This window comes from Hippopotamus amphibius, chromosome 12 (assembly GCF_030028045.1).
Source record: "Hippopotamus amphibius kiboko isolate mHipAmp2 chromosome 12, mHipAmp2.hap2, whole genome shotgun sequence".
NCBI lineage: Eukaryota > Metazoa > Chordata > Mammalia > Artiodactyla > Hippopotamidae > Hippopotamus > Hippopotamus amphibius.
This window is the reverse complement of record NC_080197.1, coordinates 3,424,324-3,450,215: the sequence shown is the minus strand read 5'-3', so window position 1 is coordinate 3,450,215 and position 25,892 is coordinate 3,424,324. Positions and strand designations below refer to the sequence as shown.

Below are 25,892 nucleotides of genomic sequence, written 5' to 3'. Positions count from 1 at the left end.
GTAAATGAACAAATCAGGTCCTTTGAGCGGAAGAGTCCCAGTGGCTCCTGCTGAGTTTTGAATCAAGTTCAAGCCCCTGCCTCCCCAGCTTCCGCAGCCTCCCCAGCCTCCGCAGCCGCATCCGTGGCCTTCCTCCACGGTGCTCTTCCTCCAGGCCCTTCACCTCGCTCTTCCTCTGTCTGGGACCCTCTTCCCTGCCCCTGTACCCGTCTACACCCCTGGCTCCCTTTCATCCAGGCTTCTGCTCCAGTAGCCCCACTCAGAGCAGCCTTTGATAACTCTCTGTTTACAGTCAGCCCCCCGAGGCCCCCCAGCTCCCTGAGCAGTGCTGGGTTCTGCCCATCTGCCCTTGCGTCTGAAAAGATCTCCTTCAGCACGCGGGGATGGCGAAAATAAGGGCAGGAGGCAGCAGGGAACGATGGGGCGAGCAGGCTCGGTTTCTGAGTCTCCCCACTTGTTGTCCATCTCCGGCTGGAACTAGAAGCCCACGAAGGCAGGGACTCTTTCTGTTCACCTCTGTACATCCTCCTCCTGCTGCAGTTCCAGGCCCGTGGCCAGTGTTTTGGTAGAGTGAATGAATGAGTGCGTGAGTGCATGAATGAGGGAGTGGATGAATTCTCAAGGGGGGGTGTGGTGCGCAGTCTGTTCAGTGGTCAGCGTGCCCTGCCGGTGCCCAGGCTGTGCTGGGAGGACCCAACTGTGTCAGAAGTGAGCTGGGAGCGGCAGTACCTGCTCCAGCCCCCCGGGGCAGAGGTGAGGTGGGAGAAGCCCGGGAGGCAATGGACTAAAATAGTGATGGTGGAGGGGAGGGGGCAGGGGCCACACCGTCCCTTCTGCCCACCTCCCATCTGTGCAAGCAAGCCACCTGGGGAGCCCCCAGGCAAGGGCTTGGGAAGTCCCCCTGTTCCCCCAGCAAGGCCGGGGTGAGGGTGAGAATGCAGGGAGGGAGGGGGAGAGTGGCGTCACCCCTTCAGCCCCAGGTGGCAAGCAACAGAGCCAGGGTGTGAGCCCGGATGTCTGGTTCCGGCACCTGCGTCCTCACAGCTGCGACGTCCTCGCGTCCATAATGTACCACAGATGCTGACGCACAGCAGTGCTGCCGATGGAATGGAACGGGGGGGCGTAGAGTGGGGAGTGGGGGCAGGAGCAGATCGCAGAGACCTTTATAGGCTTGGCAGTTTCGTTCTGAGAAGGGAGGCCATGGGGAGTAAGCAGGAAAGTGGCACGATCAGAGTTACATTTGTTAGGGGTTCGTGGGGACACCAGTTAGAAGGCTCGTGTGGGTATCTGAGGTGAGATGCTGGTGGCCTGGACTGAAGTCACAGGGTTACAGGTGGCAGACGGGCTGAGGTTCGGGTCTGATTGGTAGCTTATTCTGCATGCTGCTCCTTTTTTGCTTTGGCTGCTAGGAAGCTCAGAGCCACATGTGGCGTCTCTAACCCCTCATGCAGTGGCCCATCCGGACTCCAATTCCTCTGGATTTCCTCGGACGCTCATTGTATCTTGTTGGACTAGTGTTTGTGGTAACGGCCGCCCGTCCCTTGTGGAGTGAGATGAGGTGTAAACAAAGCAATGACAGTTCTTCCTCACCCACAGGCACATCTCTGGGGATCTTTGTCTTTATCTTCAGACCAGCCCTGAAGCTTGGGGAGACCTGGCCGGTTCTTTCCCCTTTGTGCTAAAAATGCCTCCAGGACAGTCAGCTTTCCTGGGCCACGTGGCACCGGCCGTGCCGCTCCCAGCTGGCGTCCGTGGGTGGAGAAAGGAAAGGAAAGGATGAAAACACGGAATAAACTGCCTCTGGGGAGAGGAGGGCCGTCTGTGTCCCGCGTGCCTGGAGCGTGACGCTGGGGGTCCACGACCAGTCCTTGGACTTCCCTGGCTCACTTACTCCCTACCCGAACTTCCTGGGCCCCTACTGGGCCCTGGGGTCATAGCTGAACAGAAGTTGGAGAATGGCGTTGGCTTAGGAGCCTGGCTGGTCTGCTGAGTCTGCAGGGAGAAGTTCTCAAACGAGACACCCTGGGCTGTCTGTCCACTCGTGGTTGCTTTGTGGACCCCGGCGGACTCAGCCCCCAGGGTACAGTTAACACTTAGTTAATAGCGGCTGGAGAGAGGGGCTTCCCTGGTGGTCCAGTGGTTAGGACTCTGTGCTTCTGCTGCAGGGGGCGTGGGTACGATCCCTGGTCAGAGAACTAAGATCCCCGCATCGCGCATGCCACTCGGAAAAAAAATAACAGCTGGACAGAGTGACTGGCTTATGCCTCTTGTGTGTTCCATCCGTGTGTGTCCTGCTCTGGGTGATAAATTTATATCGTGACCCTAGAAGCAGCTTAGAGATACGAGAGGGGTGTCTGGAGTCAGGCCAGCTTCCCCTCCCTCTGACAGCCGACAGAATGGCTCACAGCTCTGAGCCTCAGTGTGCCCATCTGTAAAATGGATGTAATAACAGTCTCCACCTCATAGATTTACTGTGGGGGCAAAATACGATAGCACCTGGCCCGGAACAAGCAGTGACTAACTTTCACTCCATAGTAATTAATGTATTACTTATATAAGTTATTATCATAAAATTTTCTACCAAAAGTCACCTGTGCTGGTGTGGCATGTCAATCAGAGTGGCTAGACAGTTTCAAAACATAGATAACGTTACTTCACATGGATTGTAACGTGCTATCAGTAAGCTGTGTAGTATGTGTGTTTACTTATGTTTCCAGACTTCATGGTCCCTCTACGGTCATGCAGAATCTTCCCCTTAACCGTAGGTATCAGGGATGGTGATTACCTTTATTTTACAGATGTGGAAATTGAGGCTCAGAGGGGCTGAGTGGCTTGGGCTGCTGACGGACACAGCCCTTTGGAAGTCAGACCTTGGGGGTTGCCCCGGAGGCTGCCAGCTGTGGCTGCCCGTCCCCTGGGGTGCCCGTCTCGTGGGGCGTCGGGCTGCGTCTGACAATGACCGGCCCATCCCAGGTCCTGGCGCCGCTGACCGCTGGTGGCCTCCGCTGGGCTGGTCCTCGCTCACTCCAGCCCTGCTGCTCCTGCATCTTCGGGTCCCTCTGGGGCTCCCAGCCCCTTCTCACAGGCAACACGAGGTGAATTAACTCACTGGGTGTGGACCTGAACGTGGGTGGGTACCTGATGGAACAAGCCCCAGAGAGTCTCCACCACCCGGACCACCCTCTTGAGCCCCCGGCTTTGGAGGATCACTGGTGGCCCCGGGGCGGGGGGGTGGAGTCATCTCGGGCCCGGGCCCCCCAGGGTGGGCTTGGTCATCACTGACCCCTCGCTGGGTTTTCGCCTTCCAGATGAGATGGACCAAACCCCCCCGCTGCGCTCCGAATATCTGGTCTCAGGGATTCGAACTCCCCCCGTGAGGAGGAACAGCAAACTGGCCACCCTGGGCAGAATCTTCAAACCCTGGAAATGGAGGAAAAAGAAAAACGAGAAACTGAAGCAGACGACGTCCGGTGAGCGCTGGGGAGAGGGGGCCTGGCGTCACCCTCGCCGTGCTTTCTGTTGCCGAGGTTGGGAGGGTGGCCTCCGACGGCCAGGAGCTGCTCAGCCGCCTGCGGGGCCGCTCTCTGCGCTGGCCCTTCCGGGTCCCTGGCTGCGGGGCGGGGGGATTCAGCGCTGGGCACACCTGCAGCCCACTGCCCGCCCAGACCCTAAGGGGCACACACGTCACCCTCGACCCAGTGAAACGTGCAGACTCGGGGTCAGCGCCGGGCCAGGCTGGGGCCGGTTGTAAGCACCTCTCCTCGCTGACCACACCCGAGGAGGAGGCACCCAGCCCTCCTGCACCTGGACCCTCACTCTGACGACCCCGGGGCCTGGGTCCCCTCCCCCCCTCCGTCCCCGAGAGCCCCGTGGGTGATTCAGACAGTCAAGGCCCTCCGTGTGGCTGCGATGCCTCGAGGCGTCTCCTGCAGAAGACAGCCCACCACACGCGGGCTCCTAAGCTCTTCCTGAAGAGACTTCCTACCTGGGCGGCCCTGTCCGAAGCCCCCCCCCCCCGCCACCAACACACACACACACACACACACACACACACACACACACACACACACGAAAGGATCCAGAAGCTTCTCTCGCTCACCTTCAGCTCTGTGGGAGGCTGGGTTAGAACAGGTTTTGCACCGCTGCCTCTGCCCCCTCGAAACCCACGCCAGGAACCCCGGCCGTGAGACTGACCCAGGGGTGTGTGTGGTGACAACGACACAATTGGCCGTAAGAGTGACACAGCACGTTTCTAACAGCTAACTGCTCAGAAGCACCCTGTCCCGGGGCTGCTGCCCAGCTCGGGGGGCGGGAGGCGGGCTCGGGCGGGCAGACGCTCCCGGGCCCAAGCAGCCGCGGGCCGTGGGGCTGGGGTTGGGGCCTGGCAGCCGGGCTGGGGTCTGGCTCCCGGTGACAGGGCGCCCTGGGCGGGGGGGGGGGGGGGTCGGTGCCCTGAGCAGTAAAGCCCAGGGGAGACGGTGTCTCAGCTCCCGCAGGCCCGTCACATCACATTCCAGCTGCGGCCGGAAACAATTAGCAGGGGAGCCGCTGGCGGGGAATTAGTCCTGGGCCTCGGGGACCTGCCTGGGAAGTGCCCGGGCTGTTGCCGCTGGCGGTCCCTGGGGTCCCAGCCTTGAAGTGGCGCAGACGCCAGGCCCAGAGCACGGCGGAGGCAAAGCCAGCTGCCAGAGGAGGGCGGCTGCTAACAGCAGCAGCGGGGCCTTCCACTCACACTTTTTACACATTTTGCAAAATTATGGTTTTTAACCACCCAAGAATTTGACTGACAAGTTCTCCTCATCACGAATGAAGGCAGAACAGACATCGATATTGGAGGACTCTGGTGCGGCTCCTGCGTGCCAGGCACGAAGTAGACGGGGGCCCGGGCCCTGCCCGCTCAGAGCTTTCCTCTGAGTGGGGTGTCGGGCGACAGACAAGCACGTGTGACAGTCATGACCTTGGCGGGGCCTCGGAGCAGTGAGCAGGTGCTGGGGAGGAGGGGGGGGCCCAGGGGTGGGCGTCGCCTTGGCTTGAGTGGCCTGAGAAGACCCAGGTGAGGAGGTGATACCGAGCTGAGACGTAATTGGCCCCCTGGAGAGAAGCAGGGAAAAGCATCGCAGCTGTGGGAACAGCCATGCAAATGCGCTGAGCTGGGGAAGGCTCGCCTGGGCAGCCGTGAAAGGCTCAGGGGGCCAGAGCAGGGTGACCTCTGTGACCTTGGGGAGCCCCTGATGCTCTCCGGGCCGTGGGATTGGAGGGCGAGCTGCGTGCCCTTGGGACCCTGTGCCCCTGGCCCACTTGGCACTGGGCTGCGGGGAGCAACCTGTGAGTTTTTGAGGATGCTGTGGGGACCCTGCCAGGGGATGGAGGGTCTCCAGGTTAAGACCTGCAGCATCCCTGCCTTCAGGCAGGCATCCCCACTGGGCCTTTTATCAAGCATCTGGGATTCTGCAAACGGCACTGCATTTCACTTATTTATTCTAAAGCACTCTTTCCCCCCAAAGTGTGGGATGTTATTTATTTCAGCATGTCCAATCCCCGATTTCACAGGCATCCTTGGTTAGGATGAGATGAAGTAAAAATAAAGATGATTTAGAGAGAGAGAAAAAAAACCAATGCAGAGAGTGGTTTGGGCAGAGGGGAGATTGGGCGACCCCATGGAGGTGGCTCTCGGAAGCCTGAGGTCTGGTGAGCCGCATCTGAGCCCGTACCCGCTCTGGGGGGGGCCTTGGGCACTGGGGACAGGTGTCCTGAGCTGGGGACAGCAGCCCCTGGAAACTGCCTCTTGAGGTCATTGGGAGGAATCGCGAGTCCGACAGCGGGTCCCTCCGTTCTGGAGACCTTCACCCTCACTCTCTCGCCCCTGGTTTTGGACTGGACCGCAGCCCCGTTGCTTGCACTTCCAAAGCCAGAGTTCTGTTTCTCAGTTTTATCCACACTTCCGGCACCTGGGAATTGGGTTGGCAATTGAACTCAGAGAGGAAATTATGTTCCCTTTGGCCCCAAATGTCTTTTCCCTGGTCTGTTTGGGTTTCCCTGTTCATGCCTCAGCATAAACGCCCTCAGGGAAGCCGCCGGAGTTCCCCAGATGCCCTCCCCCGTGCCCTCTGGTTCTGGTTGGTGCCACTTGCCCGCCTGTAGGTGTGTCATCGGTCCCGATGCTCTGGTCCTCAGGCAGCGTCCATGCCTGTCTAGCAGCCCGTGCCTGGCGCACAGTAGGTGCTCAGTACGTATTTTTGAATCAATTAAATACTTTCGTTGTCAGTAGACTTTAAGCTCTGCCGCCCAGGCCGGTGTTTCATTCCCCATCGCGGCCCCCGTGGGGCAGGGCGTTCATACGTGTGTGGGTGCCCCGGGCCCTTTGTGATCCAGGCTGAGAGCCGGCAATTTGCATCTGTTAAGCAGAGGGTCTGAGGGATGACCTGGGTTCGTGTTTGGAAACCGGATTCTATTGTAGGCAAACTGTTTTCTGGACACGTAGGGGGCGAAAAGGAGCCCTTCAAGCAGAGGGACCCCCCAGGAGGGAGAAGTGGGGGCAGGGGGCGAGTTGCTGGAGGGTCTGCCCAGGGACGAGGGGGCCGGAAGGGCTATTCTGAAGGAGAAATTGACGGGGTTCCTTCTGCACGTTGGGCTTGGTGGAGGGGGAGGGGGATCCAGCCTCTTGCTTCCCGTTTGACGGGCACAGTCTTTGAAAGCATGAACCTGGGGTCCACCGGAGGAGCCTCCAGTGGGACGGCTGTGCAGAAGACTGGTCTGTGGGCAGACGAAAGGGCAGTCAGGATGTATTTAGCAGGTGAAGACAGAACCACAGACGAGCGCTCCAGGGTACTGTGGGCAGGGGGAGGACATTTACCTGGGCTGGTAAAGGAAGGCATGCGCAGTGGGAGCCTTGAGAAGGGGCGTCGCTTCTCAGATGAGCCGCGGAAGCCACTGCCTCACATGACACTCACTCTGCCTCCCTTCTGCCCTGATTCCCAACGCGCCACACGCCCACCTGGTGGCCCCCTAACCCACGGTCACCTGCCGCCTCGCTGCTCTCTTCCTCCCCCGGAGGGGGCACTGGCCGGGGCTTGGGCGGGGCCCTGCGGCACGCTGCCCGTGACTCACCTGGATGTTCGTGTTGTGTGCAGCCTTGGAGAAGAAGATGGCCGGCAGGCAAGGTCGGGAGGACCTCATCAAGAAGGGGCTGCTGGAGATGATGGAGCAGGGTAAGTGGGGCCGGGTGGGGCTGGGCCCAGGAGCGGAGCGCTCAGGGGCTCACGGGGCCCAGCGAGCCCGTCGGGGCGGAGTGGAAATTGGAGGAGTCCGGTGTCCGGATGGGGCGGCGGGACCCGAATGAGGCGGCGGGACCCGAATGAGGCCTCCGCGGTTAGAGAAATTCCCCGAGTGAGGACCCACGGCTCAGCCCCCGGGCACCTGAGGACCCTTTGGTGAGTCTAAGGGTCGCCTACTCGTGGTGCCGGAAGCTGAGCACAGCCACCTGCCCTGGGGATAAGGGACTGCTTCCCACCCGGGCTGGGCATGGGTGATGCTAGTGGCTAGTCCTGATTCCGCTGAAGTGGTAGCAGTGGCTTTTGTTGCTTCATTTTCATGGTTTAATCCTTGATTGGGGCGACTTATTTGTTCCCCACGACCACCTAGTACTGCAGCTGCCGTTGATGAAGGAGCGATTATATGCTGGGTGCTGTGCTGGGCGATGGACTCGCCTCCGTCCTTTTGTCCTCACGGCATCCTCGGGACTGGGTGTGGCGTTACCCCTGTGTTCAGATGAGGAATGGGAGGGTGTGGCAGGCAGCGGCCCTGGGTCGCACAGCTGGAGGGCAGAATCTGATGCTGTTCAGACTCTGGTCCAGGGACCTTAATCACCGTGGCATCTGCGTGGCCGCCTTCGTTTGCATCTTTGAGAAACACCAGGTTTTTATCACTGTAATTTACAGAGTCCTTGTGAATTACTCAGTCTTCCTCCCTGGGTGATGGCATGAGGCACAGGACTTGGATCCGACGCTACACTTTCATGCTTTCTAGTTCTCTGAGACCCTAAAGCTTGGTGGTGGGGTGGGGGTGGGGGTGGGGGGGGTGTCAAAAAACCTCACTGCTGCTTGCAAGTCTCTCTGGGGATGAACCAAGCTCTTGCCTCCTGATTGAAGGAAGCTGGCCTCACAGAGCCAGTTCCCCAAGGACACATGAATAAATGGAATGCCCATCTCCCCTTTAGCCATAAAATATTACCGGTGTCTTTGTAATTTGGCCCAGGTATCAGGAGGTAGGAAGGGAGCCCATGAAGTCCGTGAATCCAGATTTATAACGTGCTCTGCGTCTGGCAGGGCCCTTGGGGTCATCCCTCTTCTTTAGATTGAAAGAGAAAAGTAGTTTGATGATGCTGTTTTCAGGGGAAGCTTATATGGGAAATTGATTAGTGCTAATCACCAAACGTTGCCTATAAAAAAAGCTTGGTATCAAGTCTTAGGACTTTCAGATGCTAAACGTTCAAGTCTTGACTCAGATTTGGGAGAATGTCATGGCTGAGATGGAAATCTGGACTATTTTAATTTGGATGGGACCAAAAAGCTCCAAACTCTGGCATTTTGAAAAGGTTGCCAACAAACCTTACCTTAAATCTTGGGGGAGGAGGAGGGAAAGTAAAACCAATATGAAGGTCTATTTATCATCTATTTAAAAAATATTGTTGATTAAAGAAGAGTAAGTAAAGGCGTGGATTTGATTCTTGTCAAAAATAAAGTGATAGGTGGGAATTCCCTGGTGGTCCAGTGGTTAGGATTCCAGGCTTTCACTGCTGAGGGCACGGGTTCAATCCCTGGTCAGGGAACTGAGATCCCACGAGCCTTGCAGCATGGCAAAGAAAATTAATGTCAATAAAAGTAAAATAAAGTGATAGGTGGTTCATAAAAGGGGAAGACTTCCAGGAGAAGTGCAGTTTGCCGAAACTCTGAACCTTCGTAGAGCGATTTTGTCTGGTGGCTGAGCACAGAGAGCTAGCAGTCAAGGTGAAGGGCTTAGCAGGCGGCTGAGCTCCGGGGGTCCGCTCTCTCGGCTTCTGTGTGCTTGGCTGGGGGGTCTCGCACCAGCCCGCCTGCAGGATCACTGCCGATCGGGGTCGGCGGGCCTCTTCTGGAGAGGGTCAGAGAGTAAACGTTTTAGGCTGTGAGGGCCACACTCAGCTCTGCTGTTACCAGGAAGAAGCAGCCCCAGACACTGCACAAAGGAGTGGGTGTGGCCGGCTTCCAGTAACTCTATTTAGGGACGTTGAAATTTGAATTTCTTATGACGTTCATGTGTCATCAACGGTTATTTTTCTTTGGATTTTTTTCAGCCATTTTAAGAGGTAAAATCCCTTCGTAGCTCGGGGCTCTGTGCAACAGGTGGTGGGCTGGATGTGGCCCCCAGGGGGTAGTTTGCCAACCCCGACTTTAGATCACTCTTTCTCTCTGGCTAAGTGATTATGGGCCAGGAGCTGGAGGGGCCTGAAACACAGTCTCTTTGCTCAGGAATTGACAAGGACGTCACAACATTTTACTGAGCACCTGCTATGGGCCAGGGTCTGTGTTAGCTGCTGAGAATACAGGTGAGAAGCATACCTTTCTCCCAGAACTCACAGTCCAGTGGGGAACAAACATCAGATAACCCCACAAATCAACATAAAATCACAGCCGAGCCGAGCGTGGTGCAGGAAAGGCACGTAGCACCTGAAGAACGTGAGCGGGGGCCCTGCCCTGGCCAGGGGCACGGGGAGGTGATGGTGGGTCCAGTGGCAGCAGGGGTCCACAGGCTGCTTCTCAGCACCCGCTGCAATGAGGGTCACCTGGGTCTCGTCCGTCCGAGGCGCCGGGGGTGGGGCCTAGGCGTCCGGAGTTTATAAACCTCCGCAGCTGCTTCCAGCGTTGGGGCCGCCAAGGGCGAGGAGCAGGGAGAGATGGGGAATTGGGGCGCGTCTTCCAGCCCAGTGGGGCAGCCCGCGCAGCACCCGGAGGGGGACGGGAGCAGGCGCCCTGAGAAGGAGCCCAGAGAAGGTGGGTGGGGTGCAGGGAGGTTAGAAAGACGGAGATGCTGGGATCTGACAGGGCCTTGCATCCTCCCTGCCTCTCCCTGGATTGTGGACAGAGCCGAGAAAAGTAGGCTCCACAGGAGGCGGCTGGGTGACAGGCACCTCCGTGGCCGTGGGGGCCCCCCGGGCAGCCACAGGGAGAGTGGGCTGAGTCTGCAGTGGGCTGCAGGGGTGTCACTGGGGGGGGGGGCACATGTTAGAAGCAGGGCAGCAGGGGTTGCCCCTGGGAAGGGACCTGGGGCAGGGCCGGGGGCGGGGATGTGGGCTCACCACCCACTCATACCCCTTGAACTCTGTACTTAGTGTATCGCCTCTCGTGAATGTGCAGGGATCAGAGGAGATGTGAAAATGTGTGGCAACAGGCTCCTGGGGTGAATACCTCTGCGCACCATTGTTCCGTCCTGCACTCGCTCAGAAAATGCCTTTTCTCACTGCAGGTGAAGTCGAGCTCTAGGTCAAGCCTGGTCTGTCCTTAATTTGTCCTGGAGTTGGGATGGCAGGGTTCCTGCTGGGTTAGTAGGAATCGGTGGCCTTGGGAGTTGAACAGCCCCCTCGCAGTTCAGAATTGGTCCCCAGTTTGGATTCAGGAATCATCCTCATTGCCACCACCTGCACCCAGAAGGGCTGGACGGCTTTGTAACCAGGAGCGTCCCCCTGTGGCCGACAGCCCCCTACCCCCACTGAGCCTGGGCTTCTCACCCAGGGGACACCTGGGGGACTGAGCTTCCAACAGTGACTGAGGGGCACTGAGAGAGGCCCCACGGGCTGGGGCCACAGACCCTCCCAGAGCCGCCCGCGGTCCTTAGCAGCCTTAAGAACTTGCATTTGAACTCCCTTGGCCAGGACAGACCCAGGAAAGTCTTCTGCCCTGCGCAGGGCACAAGTGCACAGGGACAGGCCCCTGGGTCAGTCCCTGGAGCTTTTGCCCACTAAGCCGTCAGGAGTGTGGCAGCGTGAGCTGGCCGTGGATGAGCCTGCAGGAGAGAGCCTGCCTGTCCCGGAGACGAGCTGTGTCCGGGGCATGGGCTTGCCTTCCCCCGCTCCGGGGGGTGTGTTATTTTGCTATACTATGAACACGTGCATTTTGTGAATCCCCCGACTTTTGCTTGGTTCCCGAATGTCTGGAAATCAGCTGGATCCAGGAGGGACCCTGTTGGTATTGTCAGGAGATGGGACCAGGTCTGGGGGGTGGGGGGGGAGCCTGACCTTTCCCCTCACTCCGTCTTCACTGCTTTGGCTGGTGACGTGTCTGTGACAGGCGAGGGCAGGCTAGTGAGCCAGCCCCTGCACCGGGACCCTGGTGCACGTACAACGAGTGAGGACAGCAGCCGGCTCGTTTCCCTGTGCAGACGCCACGTGTGCTCAAGGGACGTTACTCCATCCTCCCGTGTGTGCGCGCTTGGCTCCTCTGAAATAATTTGCGGACTTTCCCTCTCCATCACTGGATATAAGGAGGAGGTGGTTGTTACCCTGGTGCTGCGTTCAGTGACCTGAGAGACACGAGGTCTCTCTCTTCCGGTCAGTTGGCAGTGATACGTCTGTCGGGTTTCTGTGTGGCAGGAATGCCGAGGGCAGTGTCTGCGTGCGCGTGCGTCTGTGTGTGTGTCTACGTGCACGTGCACGCGTGGTGCGTGCTCGCATGTTTGTGGCGTGTCCCCTCTCACCCTCTCACCGTGGCTGCTCTGTGTATAACCCCAGAGTCCGGCTCCTGCTCCCCTCTGCCGCCTTGGAATGGCCTGGCCGGGGGGGAGCCCCGTGGGTGCCGTGAGAGGAGCAGGGGACCAGCTGCCTACAGCTCCCCCACCCCCGCCAGTGTTGCTTAGCAACGACCCTGCCGCCAGGCTGTTTTGAGAACCGTAACTTTTCATGGAACAGGATCAGGAGCGGAAGCTCCGAGCGCAGCCCAGGAAAGTCCTGCGCGTCCACCAAGCCGTAGGAGCAGGTGGAGGAACCCCGGAGCCACAGGTCGGGGTGCGGCCTTTGCCGAGCCCGGGGGAGGGGGGTGGGGACCTTTGGGCCCTTCAGGGTCAGTGTTCTGACCACTCTGTCTATGATGCTGATGCCAGAGATGCCATTGCTATTAACGGGAATCGTCGCCAGCTGCAAACGACCCCCTGCCCAAGGTCAGTGTCCCCGTCTGTAAAGGGTGGGAAGTAGCCGCACCTAACGGGGCGGGGAGCTGTGACGTTCAGGTGAGACAGCGCTGGCCGTCACCTCTGTCACCGAGGGCCAGCTAAGCTGTAGCAGGGACGGTTGCGGCTGTGCGTCGGGTACGAGTAAACCAGTCGTGAAAGAGGATCCGAGATAGTTTTGAGCTCGGTGACATCCGATTGTGTCCAGCGGGTGACTTCTCTTGGCTTGTGTCTTGGTCTTTTCCTGGGTGGGGGTTCGTTGGCTGCTGGTCACATCTGACCCAGGATCTGTTTTTGTAAAAAAGCACCTTGAGCTAAGAGTGGTTTTAAACTTAAAGGATTTTTTAAAAAAATTTAAAAAAACAGAGGAGAATATGGAGCGTGGATCTTGTGGCATGTGGCACGTGGCCCAGAAAGTCTAAAATACAAATACTGGTTGTCTGCTCCTTTCTAGGGAAGGGTTGCCGGTCCCTGGTCTAGACCCACCTCCGGCCAGGTGACACGGCTGCATGGATAGCATCTTCTGAGACCCAAGTCCCCAGACTTCTGCCTTTCTGCCCTCCCCGTGCAGCAGAGGGAAGGTGATGAACAGTGACTACGAGTGCATGTGCCCCTCCCAGGATCATGTCACTGGCCTGGCCCGAGTCCCGGGCGTGGGGAGGGCCCTGTTCAGGAAGGCTGTTGATAGCATGTGGGCGGAGGGACCCAGGCCGAGTGGCCAGGCGGTCACCCTCGTCATCTTCTTTTTCCTCCTCGTTGTCAACAGCAGTGAGGGAAATTGCAAGCACGTGCATGGTGTTTGCTTTATGTCAGATGTGTGATGGATGTAAGCTCGCTGAATTCTCACACTGTGTGGAGCAAGGAGTATCCGCCCCACTTTATAGATGAGGAAGTTGAGACCGGGAGAAACCCCGTGGGCAGTGGGGCGGGCTGCATGGAGAGGGTGACCTTATGCCTTTTGTCCCACCTGGGTACATTGGGGAGTGGAAGGGACACTGCTCCCCGACAGCCGGTAGGAATTAGGACATGAGCAGCAGACCCCTGGTGCTGAAATAAATCTTCCCTCCTCCTCTGGCTGCTGTGTTCTCCACGCCAGGCCGGCGCCCCTGCTACCGCCTCCCAGCCCTGTGGACGTGTGCAGGCCCCGTGCTGGCCTGATGAGCTGGCTGAGGGGCCCAGGGTTGAGCAAGGCCTGTGTGGGTGCTGCGTGCACGGGCTGTGAGCTGCGTCTCAGAGGCCGATTGTGCCCCGCTGGCCAAGCCTCCCAGCCTGCACCTGCCGCCTTGTGGTCGTGTGAACCAGACCAATTGTTACGCGCCTGAGCACCAAGCCCCTTGTCACTGAGATGTGACCCCCGGGGGTCGCCATCAGGCAGTCAAAGCCCAGACCCTCAAAGGCTCCAGCAGCTGAGCCCCAGGAAAAGGGAGGTGCCAGGTCCTTCTTTCAGCCCTGCTAGGAGCCTGGTGTCCTCTGTTCTGGGACGGCCAGCTGTCTAGACCAAGGACTCCCTGATTCCCACCTCAGTCCTTGGCTGTGCCCCTATTGGGCCAGTGATGCCACATGTGGCCAGCTGTGTGGCCGCCTGGAGTCTGAGCCACTGGGGGGGCTGGGGGGCGGAGGGGTAAGAATTGTCTTGTTAATCTCCGCCTTTCCAGGGTCGGCACGATGCCGGACCCAGCAAATGAGACGCATTGGGTGACGGGGGACCAATGTTGGGATGGTGGGTGCCGAGGTGAAAGGTTATTTGCAGCCACGGTTGTGACAGCCCCGCCCCTCCGGAGGGACAGCAGACAGCGCTTGTCCTCACCTGTCTGGGTGGCCTTGGCTGCTGGGAAGGGGGCGGCTTGGCTCTGCTCCCTCCCCCCCACCACCCGCCATCTCCATCCCCAGCAAGCTTGCTGGCCGTGTCCTCAGGGTGAGGTCCAGGTACAGGAAGGACGAGCAGGAAGGTGCAGGCACCTTTGAAGCCGGTCTGCGTCAAACCTGCTCACTTCCCATTGGCCAAAGCCAGCCACAAGGCAGAGATCAAGGGTCGGGGACACCGCAAAGGCGAGGATATGGGTGGGGGGGCGTTGTCCAGTCTCCCCCAGGGATGGGAGTAAGAGCGCACAGGCCGGAAGTGGTGCGGCCAGTGGCCGGGGGCGTGTGATGCTCGGCACTGCCTTAGGAAGGCGGTGGTGAGGGATTCCCAGGGTGTGTGGGAGCGCGTAGGGTACCACACCAGGCCTGGGATGGCGGACGTCCCGGGGAGTCACTTGGTGTGAATGAAAGCCGGTAGGAAGGATTCAGGCTCGGCTGACAGCTGAATTTCCTTGCAGACGCTGAGAGCAAAGCGTGCAGCCCTGACGGTGCCCCCCGAGCCGTGCAGAGTGACCCTTCCACGCCCAAGCAGGATGTGCTGACTGTGGAGGAGGCCCAGCCGGGGAGCCCTCTGGCCGCTGGGACAGACCAGGCTGCCCTGGAGGAGCCGCTGTCCTCGGACATCCCTCCAGCTGATGCAGGTATTGACTGGACACCGGGGCAGAGCTGCTCCCAGGGTGGCCACTGGCCTGGGTGGCGACTGGGGGCCCCGGCCCGAGCTGGGCAGCAGCCCTGGTGGAAGCTGTGCTCAGAGGCGCGGCCGTGCTGCAGACTCAGCCCTGCCCGCTCCACCGCGTGGTTGAGTTTAAATGTTGCCAGAGCCTGTTTCTCCAGCATCTTCCTAAGTCTGGCAGGGCAGTGGATGAAGGTGCTTCCCGGTGGTCACAAGTGGCTCCCATCCACCTTCTTCCCGGGGTATCTTTGCTTGTTCTCTCCAAACTTCTGAGCAGGAAAATTCTCTCCAAAGGAGCCAGTGTCTGGGAACATCTTAGCTACCCCAAGGTCATAGGGCAGGATGCAGAAAAGAATGGCCTGTACCAGGGTTAATTGCAGGGTGGGAGGAGCTCAGGGCAGCGTCTGCCACGTTGAGTAATTCTTGGTGGGGGCTGTGGTGGTGGTGGTTCTTGTGTTTTATTTATTTATTTAAATTTATTTTATTTATTTTTGGCTGTATTGCGTCTTCGTTGCTGAGTGGGCTTTCTCTAGTTGTGGCGAGCAGGGGCTGCTCTGTTGTGGTACACAGGCTTCTCATTGCAGTGGCTTCTCTTGCTGTGGAGCACAGGCTCTAGGCACGTGGGTTTCAGTAGTTGTGGCATGTGGGCTTAGTTGCTTCTCATCATGTGGGATCTTCCCAGACCAGGGCAGGGCTCTAACCTGTGTCCCCTGCATTGGCAGGCAGATTCTTAACCACTGCACTACCGGGGAAGTCCCGGTTCTCACGATCTGTGGTGAATAGACTGGGCAGTTGTCAGCCGTGGGGAAGGGCAGGAGAGAGGGAGTAAGGGAGGGGTGGAGAGGAAGAAAAGCATGAACCCACTGCAGAAACGTGTGTGCCATGAGGTCTCCACCGCCTGTTCACCCTGATCTGTTAGCAGTGTTTTCACAGAGACCTTCCAGGAAACCTCGGTGTGAAGCAGGAAGCCTGCTGCCACGTAGAACTGCAGCTGTAAATATTGTCAGGCCCGGGGTCGGGGCTGGGACGTGACCTGGGTCCCCACGGGGTGGGGCTGGGAAACCTGGGCGTGTGCAGGGGCCTTGGTGGCCGGCGCCTCTGTGGCCGGCACCTCTGTGACTGACTCTTGGCTTCAGAGCCAGGGGTTGGGATGGGCACCTGTGCCCTGCTGCTGCTTCTACAGACGAGGCTCACACCTGTGCTTTCCCCTGCTGCCCCGTCCACGGCATCCCTTGGGCCTTAGCAGGCACCCACCAAGAGGTGTGCTCTGCTCTCCCTGGGGGTGGCTGTGCCTCTCCAGTTTCATCCCAGCTTGGAGACATGATAGGAATTTGGGGTCTGAAGAGTTGGGGCCCTTGGGACAGTCCTGGTCTCTCCCTCAGAGGCCCTTTTGGCACCTCTGTGTCCCCATGTCCCCCGGCATCTGACTTGAGTTGGGCCAGTGGTTGGCGGGACTCTGATGGCCAGCGGAAGCGTTGCCTTCCGCCTGTGGTCCTAGCAGCCCAGCACTGCCCTTGACCACTGAGCCTCCCTTCTCTGGGCCGCTGCGCCCTGCCTCCCTCTGGCGCCCCTCCATGGCAGGCTTTCTGCTCCCGTCAACGCCCCTCTAACCTCGGGAGCTCTCTGTCCACGTGCTTGGTTTGGGGATGGATTCTTGAGACCAGAGTTGGTTTGTTGAGACCACATATTTGTATTAAGGACTGTCTCCGGGCGGGATGTGCTGTTGGGTATGGGGTCGTGATGATAACATGTCCGGGTCTCTCCTCCCAGAGGGGTGGGAGGAGGTGAACAAAGCTGGTGAGCCCTGGAGCTGAGTCCATGGCAGCGGCTGCCTGGAGACTGGGCTGCCCACCTGGGCCGGATGGGTGAGTAGGAGCTGTCTGGGCAGAGGGTGAGGGAGAGTGACCCTTGCAAGGACTGAGAACAACAGGGTCAGCCGCCTTCTCTATAAAGGACCAGCTGTAAACATCATTGTCTCTGTGCATAGGAAAGTCTCACCTCTGCCGGGTGAGGATGTGCAAAGGAAAAGGAATGGCCGGGTGCCAGCAACCTTTGTTTACAAATAACACACGGGCTGGATTTTGGTTGGCTGTGGCTGGCCTGGGAGCAGGAAAGACCCTGCGACTTTGGCCGAGCTGCAGGCTCATGGATGTGGTCAGAGCCAGGATAGGGCAGAGAGAGAGGGCTGGGCTGGGCAGCCCTTCCCCAAGGGCAGTTGGAGCCACAGTGGGGTTTGTGCTGTAGGTTTGTCCATGGTGATGAGATGCAGCCTTATCCTTCACTAGGGCTCTTCCTTCCCTCCTGCCCCACGTGGTCCTGGGCCCCTGAGGTGGGAGAGATGCGGTTATCTGGGTGGTACATGCAAACAACTTGAAAACATCTTAGTCGTCATGTTTATTTGCATTCATTAGAGCGAGTGGGATGGGTTTCGCATTCAGGGCCCTGATAGTTTCTTAACAAATAAATCGAAATAGAAAGTAGGACTTCACTTAACGTAAAATGTCGCGGACAGAAATATAGAAAGTAAAGGGCAATGTCCCATCTCCAAAGCAGGGCCGATTCATTCCTTTGGGGTGCGGTTAGGGTATGAGCGGCTACTGGCCTCTATCACAGATGCTGAGGACAAGAGCCGCCGTGCTCGGCCGCTGGCGCTGTGGCGCTGTTGCGCTGTTGTCCGTGCTGCCACGTGTCGTGGCTCATGTAGCCCTGGAAGCACCTCCAGGTGAGGGATGCCGTCGCCCCCTTTTACTCATGGTGGAAAGGAGGTACCCAGGTTAAGTAACTCATCCAAGGGAATTGAATTAGGGAGTTGAGAGCAACGTCCTTGACATCAGGCTGACCTGGGTTTGAGATGTGACCGCACTCCTCCCAAGCTGTGTGACCACCGACAAGTCACGCAACCTCTCTGCACCTGTGTCGTGAACTGTAAATGGGGCTGATGCTGCACCCGCCTCTCGGGGTTGCTGAAATTAAGCCACTTAGCTCAGTCATCACTCGCACTGAGGGCTCAGGGGGCGCTGGTGCCACCAAGGGTTGTCATCAGCGTCACTTCTGTCGCTGTCGTTATGGAAAAGCAGCCCTGGGAGGGAGGGTGATGCCTTAAGGGCTGGTACCCGGTTGCCTGCAAACGCCCCCCAGGGGCCTTGCCTCTAACAGCACGTGTGTGTGGGGGTGTGGGTGCACCTGCATTTTGCTCTTACGCGGGGACCCCCCAGCCGGGTCCCTTGCAGCCCTGCAGGCCGGGAATCCCGCACCAGCAGCACTGACCAGGACTGTGGTTCCTGGTCTCTACCGAGAAGCCTGGCCCTGAGCAAGGCCCCTTCAGTGAGGGAGTGGATTGTAACCTAATGCAGAGACCTTAAACTCACTGCTTCAAACATGGCCTAGGCTGAAAAATCAGGTGGGGGGAAGGGCTAGTGCGGGAGTTTGAGAGCGACATGTGCACACTGCTGTATTAGAAAGGGTGACTGAGAGGAACCTACGGTACAGCACAGGGACCCCTGCTCAGTGTTGTTGGCAGCCTGGGTGGGCAGGGAGTCTGGGGGAGAATGGATACGTGTATATGTGTGGCCGAGTCGCTCTGCTGTGCACCTGAAACTGTCACAACATTGTTAATCGGCTATGGCCCTATATAAAATAAAAGGTTAAAAGAAATCAGGAGCATTCAGGAGAATCCACAAGTGCAGCTAGCTGCTTTTCAGCCATCAAAGTCCAGGCCCGCTGGGCCATGTTCCTGCACGGCCGTGGTCGTGGGGAGCTGAGAAGCTTGGGTTTAGCGACATGGGTTGGCTTTGGGCTGCTGTGTTTGGGGTGATTCCTGGTGCTGTTTGGATGGTGTGGCATCAGCCACAGAGCATCTCCCAGAAAGCCCAGGAGGACCCCTCATTCCAGAGCTGAGTGGGCCAGGGTCTTGTTCAGTGTTTCTGCCGGGCAAGCGCTGAGCTCTGGTGTTCCCATGAGGGCACTAACTTAAAGGAAAAGTGGCATCCCGTGAGCGTGTTCTGTGACTGCTGTATGGTCTTAGCCCTGTTTTTTCTTTTCTTTTTTATGAGAAAGCAGCAGCCCAGAGAGGTTAAGTCACTTGCCCGAGGCCACAGCGCACATGAGTGGTAAAGCTGGGGTTTGATCCCCAGACATGCTTTTTTTTTTTTTTAACTTTTTATTTTTTACAGTAAACTGCATATATTTAGAGTGTACAATTTGGTACATGCTCTTAACTATAACCCTCCACAGCCCAAGTGTAGCCAAGCTTTGCTCTGCTTCTGGAATGTTCTGGAATGTGGGTTGTTTCTGCAGTCTAGAAGAGGGTTGGCAGATTGCAGGCTACAGGTCAGACCCAGCCTGCCTGTGTCTGCACGACCTGCTCACGTGCTGGCACTGTGAGCCTGCGGACCCAGGGAGATGGCCCCTCCCTGCACCTGCCTCCCAGCTGGTGGCTGCACTGCACCGATGTCCAGGGCCTGTGCTGGTCCCACCTACACCTGGGACTCAGCTGTTGGCAACTGCTGGGCCCCGAGCTGGGAATCTCCAGTCTCCTCGCCCAGGGCCAGCTGTCCAAGCCGAGACAGAAGACATGCCGGGTGTTACTGGGGTCCGTGAAACTGACCACGGCAGCTGTTGCCCCAGCCCGCTCGGTGCCTCCTCCCTGGCTGGTCTCTCTCTCGGTCTCAGAATGTCCCCGCTGGGTGAAGGCTGGGTGTAAAGCAAGCCCAGCCCCCAGCCGCACGCCCCGGGCAGAGGGCCTGGGCTGGGAGCTCCGGTGGTGAGAAGCGACCTCTGCTGGTCAGGGCAGGACAGGGACAGCCCCGAGCGAAGGAACCCAAATGCAGGAAGCAAGCAGAGCTCACGTCGCTTCCACGTTAAAGTAAGATTCGTTAACAGATGCTAACGTTTCGGTTTTGACAAGATTCCGAAACAGTGGTAGCTGCACACTCACGGGAGGTGCGGAGGAAGGTGTAGATTGAGAGAGGAGACGCTGAAACACCAGCGTCCCAGCCCGAGGACCCCTCAGACAGGTCGGGGTGTGAGGGGCCAGTGTGTGATGAGTGCTGAGGAGGGACATCAGACGAGGGCTTTGGGTGCGAGTCCCTGGTGTGTTGAATCCTGAGGCCCTCAGAGCAGAGGGTGGTGCACCCGCTCCACCTTGGCTAGTGTGGGGGGACCTCCATGGGGCTGTTGGAAGCTTACCCTGTGATCTCTTTGGTTGAAGGGCTGTGGGCTGTGACCACGGACTCACTCCCAGAAATCCAGAGCTGTCCTGTGCACTAGCCGCATGGCGAGTAGATGAATTAAAACCAAAGAAAATAAAAATTCCAGCCCCCCCTGTTGCTCTGGCCACTTGTCAGGTGCTCACTGGCCAGTGTGGCTGCTGTAACAGACAAGGAGGAAACGTGTCTGTCATCTGAGAAAGGTCTGCTGGGCGGCGCTGAGGGTGACGGGCGGCCACACGTCCACTCGGTGCACAGCCAGGGGAGTTTGCTGTTTGGGTCGACCAGCGCGTCCAGAGTTTTCTGCACCAACAGACCTTATAACCTGCAAAACCAAAGCCCTTTGCAGAAAATGTTTGCTGCCCCCTTGTTTAGAGGATGGGTTTGGGGCGTCGTGGGCGGAAGGGGAGCAGCTTGAAGGCAGAGCCTGTGGCAGCGGACGCTGGGAGGACAATATTTCTGAGAAGTATGTTGGAAGTAGAGTGTCCAGGATGTGTTCATGAATTAGATACAGGGGGTGGGCATGAGGTGGAGAGGACGGGAGAGGGATTGAGCGTTGTGTCCAGTGTGGCAGGACAGCGGGTGGGTGGGGGTGTGTACTGGGTCTGGGGAAGGTGGGGCTCTGTCTCGGTCTGTGCCACGCCTGGGCTCCACAACTGTTCACTTGTTGGGTGGGTGGGTGGGTGGACAGATGGGTGGACGGATGGGTGGATAAGTGAGAGAGAAGAGGGAGCGGGCAGGGGTTTCTCCTGGGAAATCAAGAGATGGGTTTGTGTGTGTTTCATTTTGACTGTTTGAGCTCCAGACGGAGGTGTTAAAGTGGCCCATAATGGATGAGTCTGGAGCTCCGAAAATGGGTCAAGGGCCGACAGACAGGATGGCTTCTGAAACCAGAGGACTGGAGGAGAGAGTTAGATGAGAGAGTGAGTTCATGGGCAAGAGGACCAAGGGCCAGGTCCTGGGGCAGCGCCGGGGGAGCAGCTGGAGGGAACTGGGGGACATAGTGTCCAAAAGCCACAGCGGAGGGTACAGGGATACAGGGGCGGGAGGACTGTGCAGAGACAGAGCCAAGTGGACCTGCTCTGGCTGATGGGGGGGTGGGGACCCTGATGCTGGGCTGCTCTGTCCCCTTGTTAACCTGCCTCTCAGCAACCCTCCCAAGGGAACCCACGGAGCCCAGTTCTAACCTGCCCACCTTGTCCAGACTCCCAGGTCCGTGCCAGGAGACCAAGGCCCAGAGGGAGAAACTGGCCTGTCTGGGTTTTCACAGTGGCAGGACCCAGGGGAGATGTCACAGCTGTGGGTCTCACCACGGGCCCCCCTCACCAAGAGCCACCACAAAGCATTCCCTCAGAAATCTAAGTAGTGTCTGCCTCAGGCAGGGGCTCTCAGCCATGGGCATCCTAGCCCTCCCCACCCCCAGGGGACACTGAGCAGGGTCTGAAGACAGTTTTGGTTGCCACGCTGGCATCTGGCGGATAGAGCCCAGGGCTGCTGCTAAACATCCTGCAGGCAAAGAATCATCTGGCCCCAAGCGTCAATACTGCCAGAGTTGAGAACCCCTGACCTGGAATGAGGGGAAAGCTCATCCATGTCCAAAGTAATGCTTTGATCCCTGGCAGCGTGGCCCATGACTGTCCAAAGTGCTGAAGAGCTTTAAGCATCCCCTCCGTGACCTCATGGAAGTCTTGCTCCCTCGTCCTGGGCAGGAGAGGGTGTTTTATACAGATATTTGTACAGATGAGGAAACTGAGGCTCAGAGAGGTGGAGACCAAGGTCACACTCCTCTGGAAATGAGTCAATCACAGCAGTGGAAAAGGATGGATGTGGGAGACTGGTGTGCTGAGCCAGGTGAGCCATCCTTGTGCCACCTGCATCTCCCAAAACCACAACACTGGGAACGTGGTGGGTGCCCAGAGGATAGGTGCTGAGCCTGGACCGAGTACTGCAAGCTCATGCCGGTCCTGCACCTGGTGCTTCCAGCTGTGAGCTTGGCCTCCCAAGGATCAGGGGCCACTGCCCTGCTCTGATTCACACAAGCCAGGAGACCCAACGAAGTCATAGGACTGGTGCCCACGTGGAGCAAAGGGACCTTTCCACACTCACCTATGGCTTACCAAGGAAACCACATGACAGTTTTTACCTAGAAGCACAAAATGTTTATTTTGATGTTATTTTTGCATAAGTTATTAACTAAAGCAATCAGAGTTGTAGACTCTTAGAAGTTACAGATTGCAGTTCATAAGAAAAAACGATAGTCTCAAAGTCTAGGAGTCTTTAAAAAACTCCTATGAACAAATAATAATTTTGAGGATAATTATTGACAATATTGTAATTTATTATAATGGTTGACAATAATAATAATAAAATAAAACCGTCATGTTTTCACAAGGGCGTCCATGCGGGGCATAAAGTAAGGAGCACACTGTAGTGGCTGTTCTCAGCTGAGACTAACCCCATGATACAGACCTGGGTCTGCCTTCTGCAGTGGGCGGGAAGGGAACATTTCTTTCCTCAGCTCTTGCTTATGTGGATTTGGGAGGGCCAGCCCTTGTAAGGCAAAGACAACACTTCCATGAGCTTCACAAGGGGAAAGCCCTGGCCTGAGAGGTCTTCAGTGTCCAGCAGGGATGATAAAAGAACAGAAATGGGGATCACCAGTGGGATGCCTGGGACATGCAGTGGTCCCTTCTAGAGTTTCAGTGAAGCTTTGGGAGGGCAGGAGTTAGGCCTGCCGCCGTCAGCACCACGGACAGCGCCGCCTCCCCGGCCCTCTGGAAAGGTTCCCTGAACGAGGGATGAATCCCACACGGAGGCTTTGGGGCCAGCGCTGTCAGGCTGTTCCCAGAGGGTGCTGGGATCTTCCCTTTAGGTGGTTGCAAGGACGAAATTGGACGATGTGGGGCACGCACCTTGTCCAGGGCTGGGCACCTGGGGTGTACGCGAGCGGGCTGCGCGCTGGGGTCCCGTGGTGGGGGCGGGAGGCCGCCTCTCCGTTGCGTCAGGGAGGAAGGAAGGGTGTGTCGGGGACGGTAGGGTTGTATTTGAGCTCCCCACCCCTGCTGGCCCCTGGTTTGATGGGCTCAGTTTCCCCTGCAAAGCTGAGGTGAGGCTGCACAGGAGGCAGGAGCGAGAAGCCGGAGGTAGGGAAGAGACAGAGAAGGTCTGAAGCAGAGTGACTGCAGGGAGGAGCAGAGCCAAGGCCCCGGAGGGTGGTGGTCCTGAGACGGCCGGAATGAGGGCTTCTGTGTCGCTGTCTTTCTTCCGCAGCTGTCCGCAGGGCCAGGGGCCGGCAGGGGGAGGCTTCCTCCAGAGATGGGATTGTTCCAGTTAGCTAAATGCAGGGGAAGTGAGGCAGAGGGCTTGGGGGTGTTGATGAGATGGCTGTTGTAGTGATGGATGATGGAACTCGAGCTGGATAAAGAGAGGAGGGGGAAAGGAGAGGGTTGATGGGTTGGGAGAGAGCACAGGGGTGGACAGGCCGGGGTTGGGGGGAGCGGTGCTCCAGGAGGGGGAGGAGCCTGAGCCAGCAGCTTGTAGAAGAGGGGGTGGGGGCTCTGGGCCGGCTGACCCTTCCTCAAAGCTGAAGCTCCCCGCTCCTCCCCCGCTGCTCGGCTCACAGGCTCGCCTGGGGCAGGACTGCTGAAAAGCGGGCACGTAAAAGCAACCACTGCTGGATTTGGGGGTCTGCCGCGTGGCAGGCACACATCTCACTGCCACATCTTGGTTAAACTTCACGACAGTTGTGTGAGGGACTCTTGCTGTTAGTCCGGTGTCATCCATGGGTAAGTGGAGACACAGGAGATGAGTAGCTCATCCAAGGTCACAGAGTAAGTGCAAGGCCACCTGGCGTCTGATTCCAAAGCCTGGGTTTGTGACCAGCAGCCTCAGGTGAGGCGGGAGCTTCCGTACCACCTACGGAGTGGAAAAAGGGACAGAGTCACCCACACCCTTGGAATTATTTCCATCCCTCCCTCCTCCTCCTTCTCTCTGTGTTGATAGTGGAACTCACAGGGCGTCAAGTGTGCACGAGAGGGGACCCCTCTGTCCTCTGCTCTGTGCGGGCAAGCCCACGCAGCCGAAGCCCCCTTGCTGTCTCCACACCCGCCCCGGTCAGAGGAGCTGTGCCTTGTGAATTCTCTGTTCTGCTTTTGAACCAGCCAAGATGTCGTCAGCACCCAGGGATGAAGAAGCGGACGTGGCCAGCAGCCTCCCACCCACCACGGACGAGCCCTCTCAAGCCTCAGCTGGGTCCGACGCCCTGGACACCCCTCTCAGACCCCTGGAGGGATCCACGGGCCAGCTCCCCAGCCCCCCGCTGCTGCCCACCCCACCGCCCAAGGCGGGCTCCAAAACCACCAGAACTGTCACAGGTGGGTCTGCGTGCCTCCACCCGCCACCCTCCTTCCTTCCTCCTTCCGTTCATCCTTCCATGCCTCCCACTGGTCCTGATTGGGCTCCCACTGTGGGCTGGTTCTCACCCTTTGCTTCTGTGACTGGGGCTCTGGGCCAGTCCAGGGGAGCAGAGCCGGAGGCAGGAGGGTGGTTCTTAGCGAGGAGCTCTTGGTTGTCAGGAGCAGACAGCTCGGGCTCCCTCGAGAAGATGTGAGGTGGTGTTCAGAGTTTCCTCCAGGACGCGGATGCAGGAGGTGCAGCCACAGCGCCCAGTATGGGGGCTTTGTCTTCCTGTCTGGGTATTCAGGTGTCTGGCTGTCCTTCTCTTTCTGCTTCTAAGTCGGTGTCTGTCTGTCTGACTGTCTCTTTCTCCTTACCTCCTCTCTCCCTCCCCTTTGCCTCTCTCCCTCCCTCTCCTTCCCTTTCTCTCATTCTCTCTCTCTTCCTCCCTCCCTCACCCCCATTTCCCCTCTCCTCTCTCTCTCTTTCTCTCTCGTGATCTCTGCTCATCTGCATGAGAGCTCTGTCCAGCAAGGGAGAGCCAGAAATCCACACCAGACTGTAGGGTGGGGGTCAGAGAGGGAAGCACAGCTGAACAGAGCTCTGCCCCCAAAGACATTGCCTCTGTAGCTTTGGCCACAGTGGCTGAAAGACCCCAGGAAGTGGAGATGTTGACTTTTCAAGTTTCGGTGTTTCTTGTCCCATCACTGCCAGAAACAGGAGACACTGCTGGTCTCGGGGGAAAGCAGGTCCTTCACAAAGAGATGATGGTTTTTAAGAGTACACCCTCACGTGCCTCCCCGTGAAGATGCCAGTGGGTGGCAGCATTCAGCAGTTTTGCTCTGGTCCTTGACCGGCTCACCATTTGTCAGGGGCTGCCCACCCCCAGGCTCTTCAAGGAGGCCGGCGTACGCACAACCCGGACCCCATCTGTGAGCCAGCCCCTCTGGGGCGGGAACGTGTCCCCACGTTCCAGCGGAGGGAGCTCCGCCTTCACCCCGACATCCCAGCGCCTGCATACAGCAGGTGTCCAGCGAGAGCGGGTGACTGTGATCAGAGGTGCAGGCAGGTGATCTGAGCCCTGTGTCTGCTCCTGCCCACTTCTCCGTCCCTGGGAGCGAGTCCGAGGGTTTGGTCCTTGGGTGACGTGGCCGCACAGACTGAAGTTGGCGGCAAGTAGTGCCGTCCTGCGTTTGCTCCTGTCTTGGTGACCGTCCCCTTTCCATCCACCCCGCTCTCTTCTGGCTCCTATGTGACTTGCTGGGAGGCCTTCTGTCCCCGTTGTGCTTGGACAAGATCAGCCCCCGCCTGTTTCCTCTGCCGTGACTCCGCTTCTCTCCCCGCGTCCTGGGAGCCTGTGCTCAGCTCCTCTGACTCCCGCCCGCCCCTCCTGAGCTTCGGGGGCCTTTTCTGACAAGTCACCGGGGGAGTCTGTGGGCTGGATTAGGAGTGGGAGGGGACAGGAGGGCTAGAGCTTTGGCCTGGATCTCTTACAGCTGAGACTGCGTTTTGGTGACTTGGTCCTATTTTCCTTTGGGGGGAGCGGTTTGCTCCCGCAGGTG

At 58.2% G+C, this 25,892-nt stretch overlaps 1 protein-coding gene across 1 annotated transcript in view; it reads left to right on the top strand.

The window, feature by feature from the left end:
- PHACTR3 (phosphatase and actin regulator 3) overlaps positions 1-25,892 on the top strand; it is a 206,947-nt gene that overhangs the window by 112,997 nt on the left and 68,058 nt on the right. The window contains exons 2-5 of the mRNA XM_057702505.1: positions 3,309-3,470; positions 7,131-7,208; positions 14,514-14,696; positions 24,096-24,308. Of these exons, the coding sequence (XP_057558488.1) occupies positions 3,309-3,470; positions 7,131-7,208; positions 14,514-14,696; positions 24,096-24,308 (636 nt within the window). The remainder of the gene's footprint in view (positions 1-3,308; positions 3,471-7,130; positions 7,209-14,513; positions 14,697-24,095; positions 24,309-25,892) is intronic.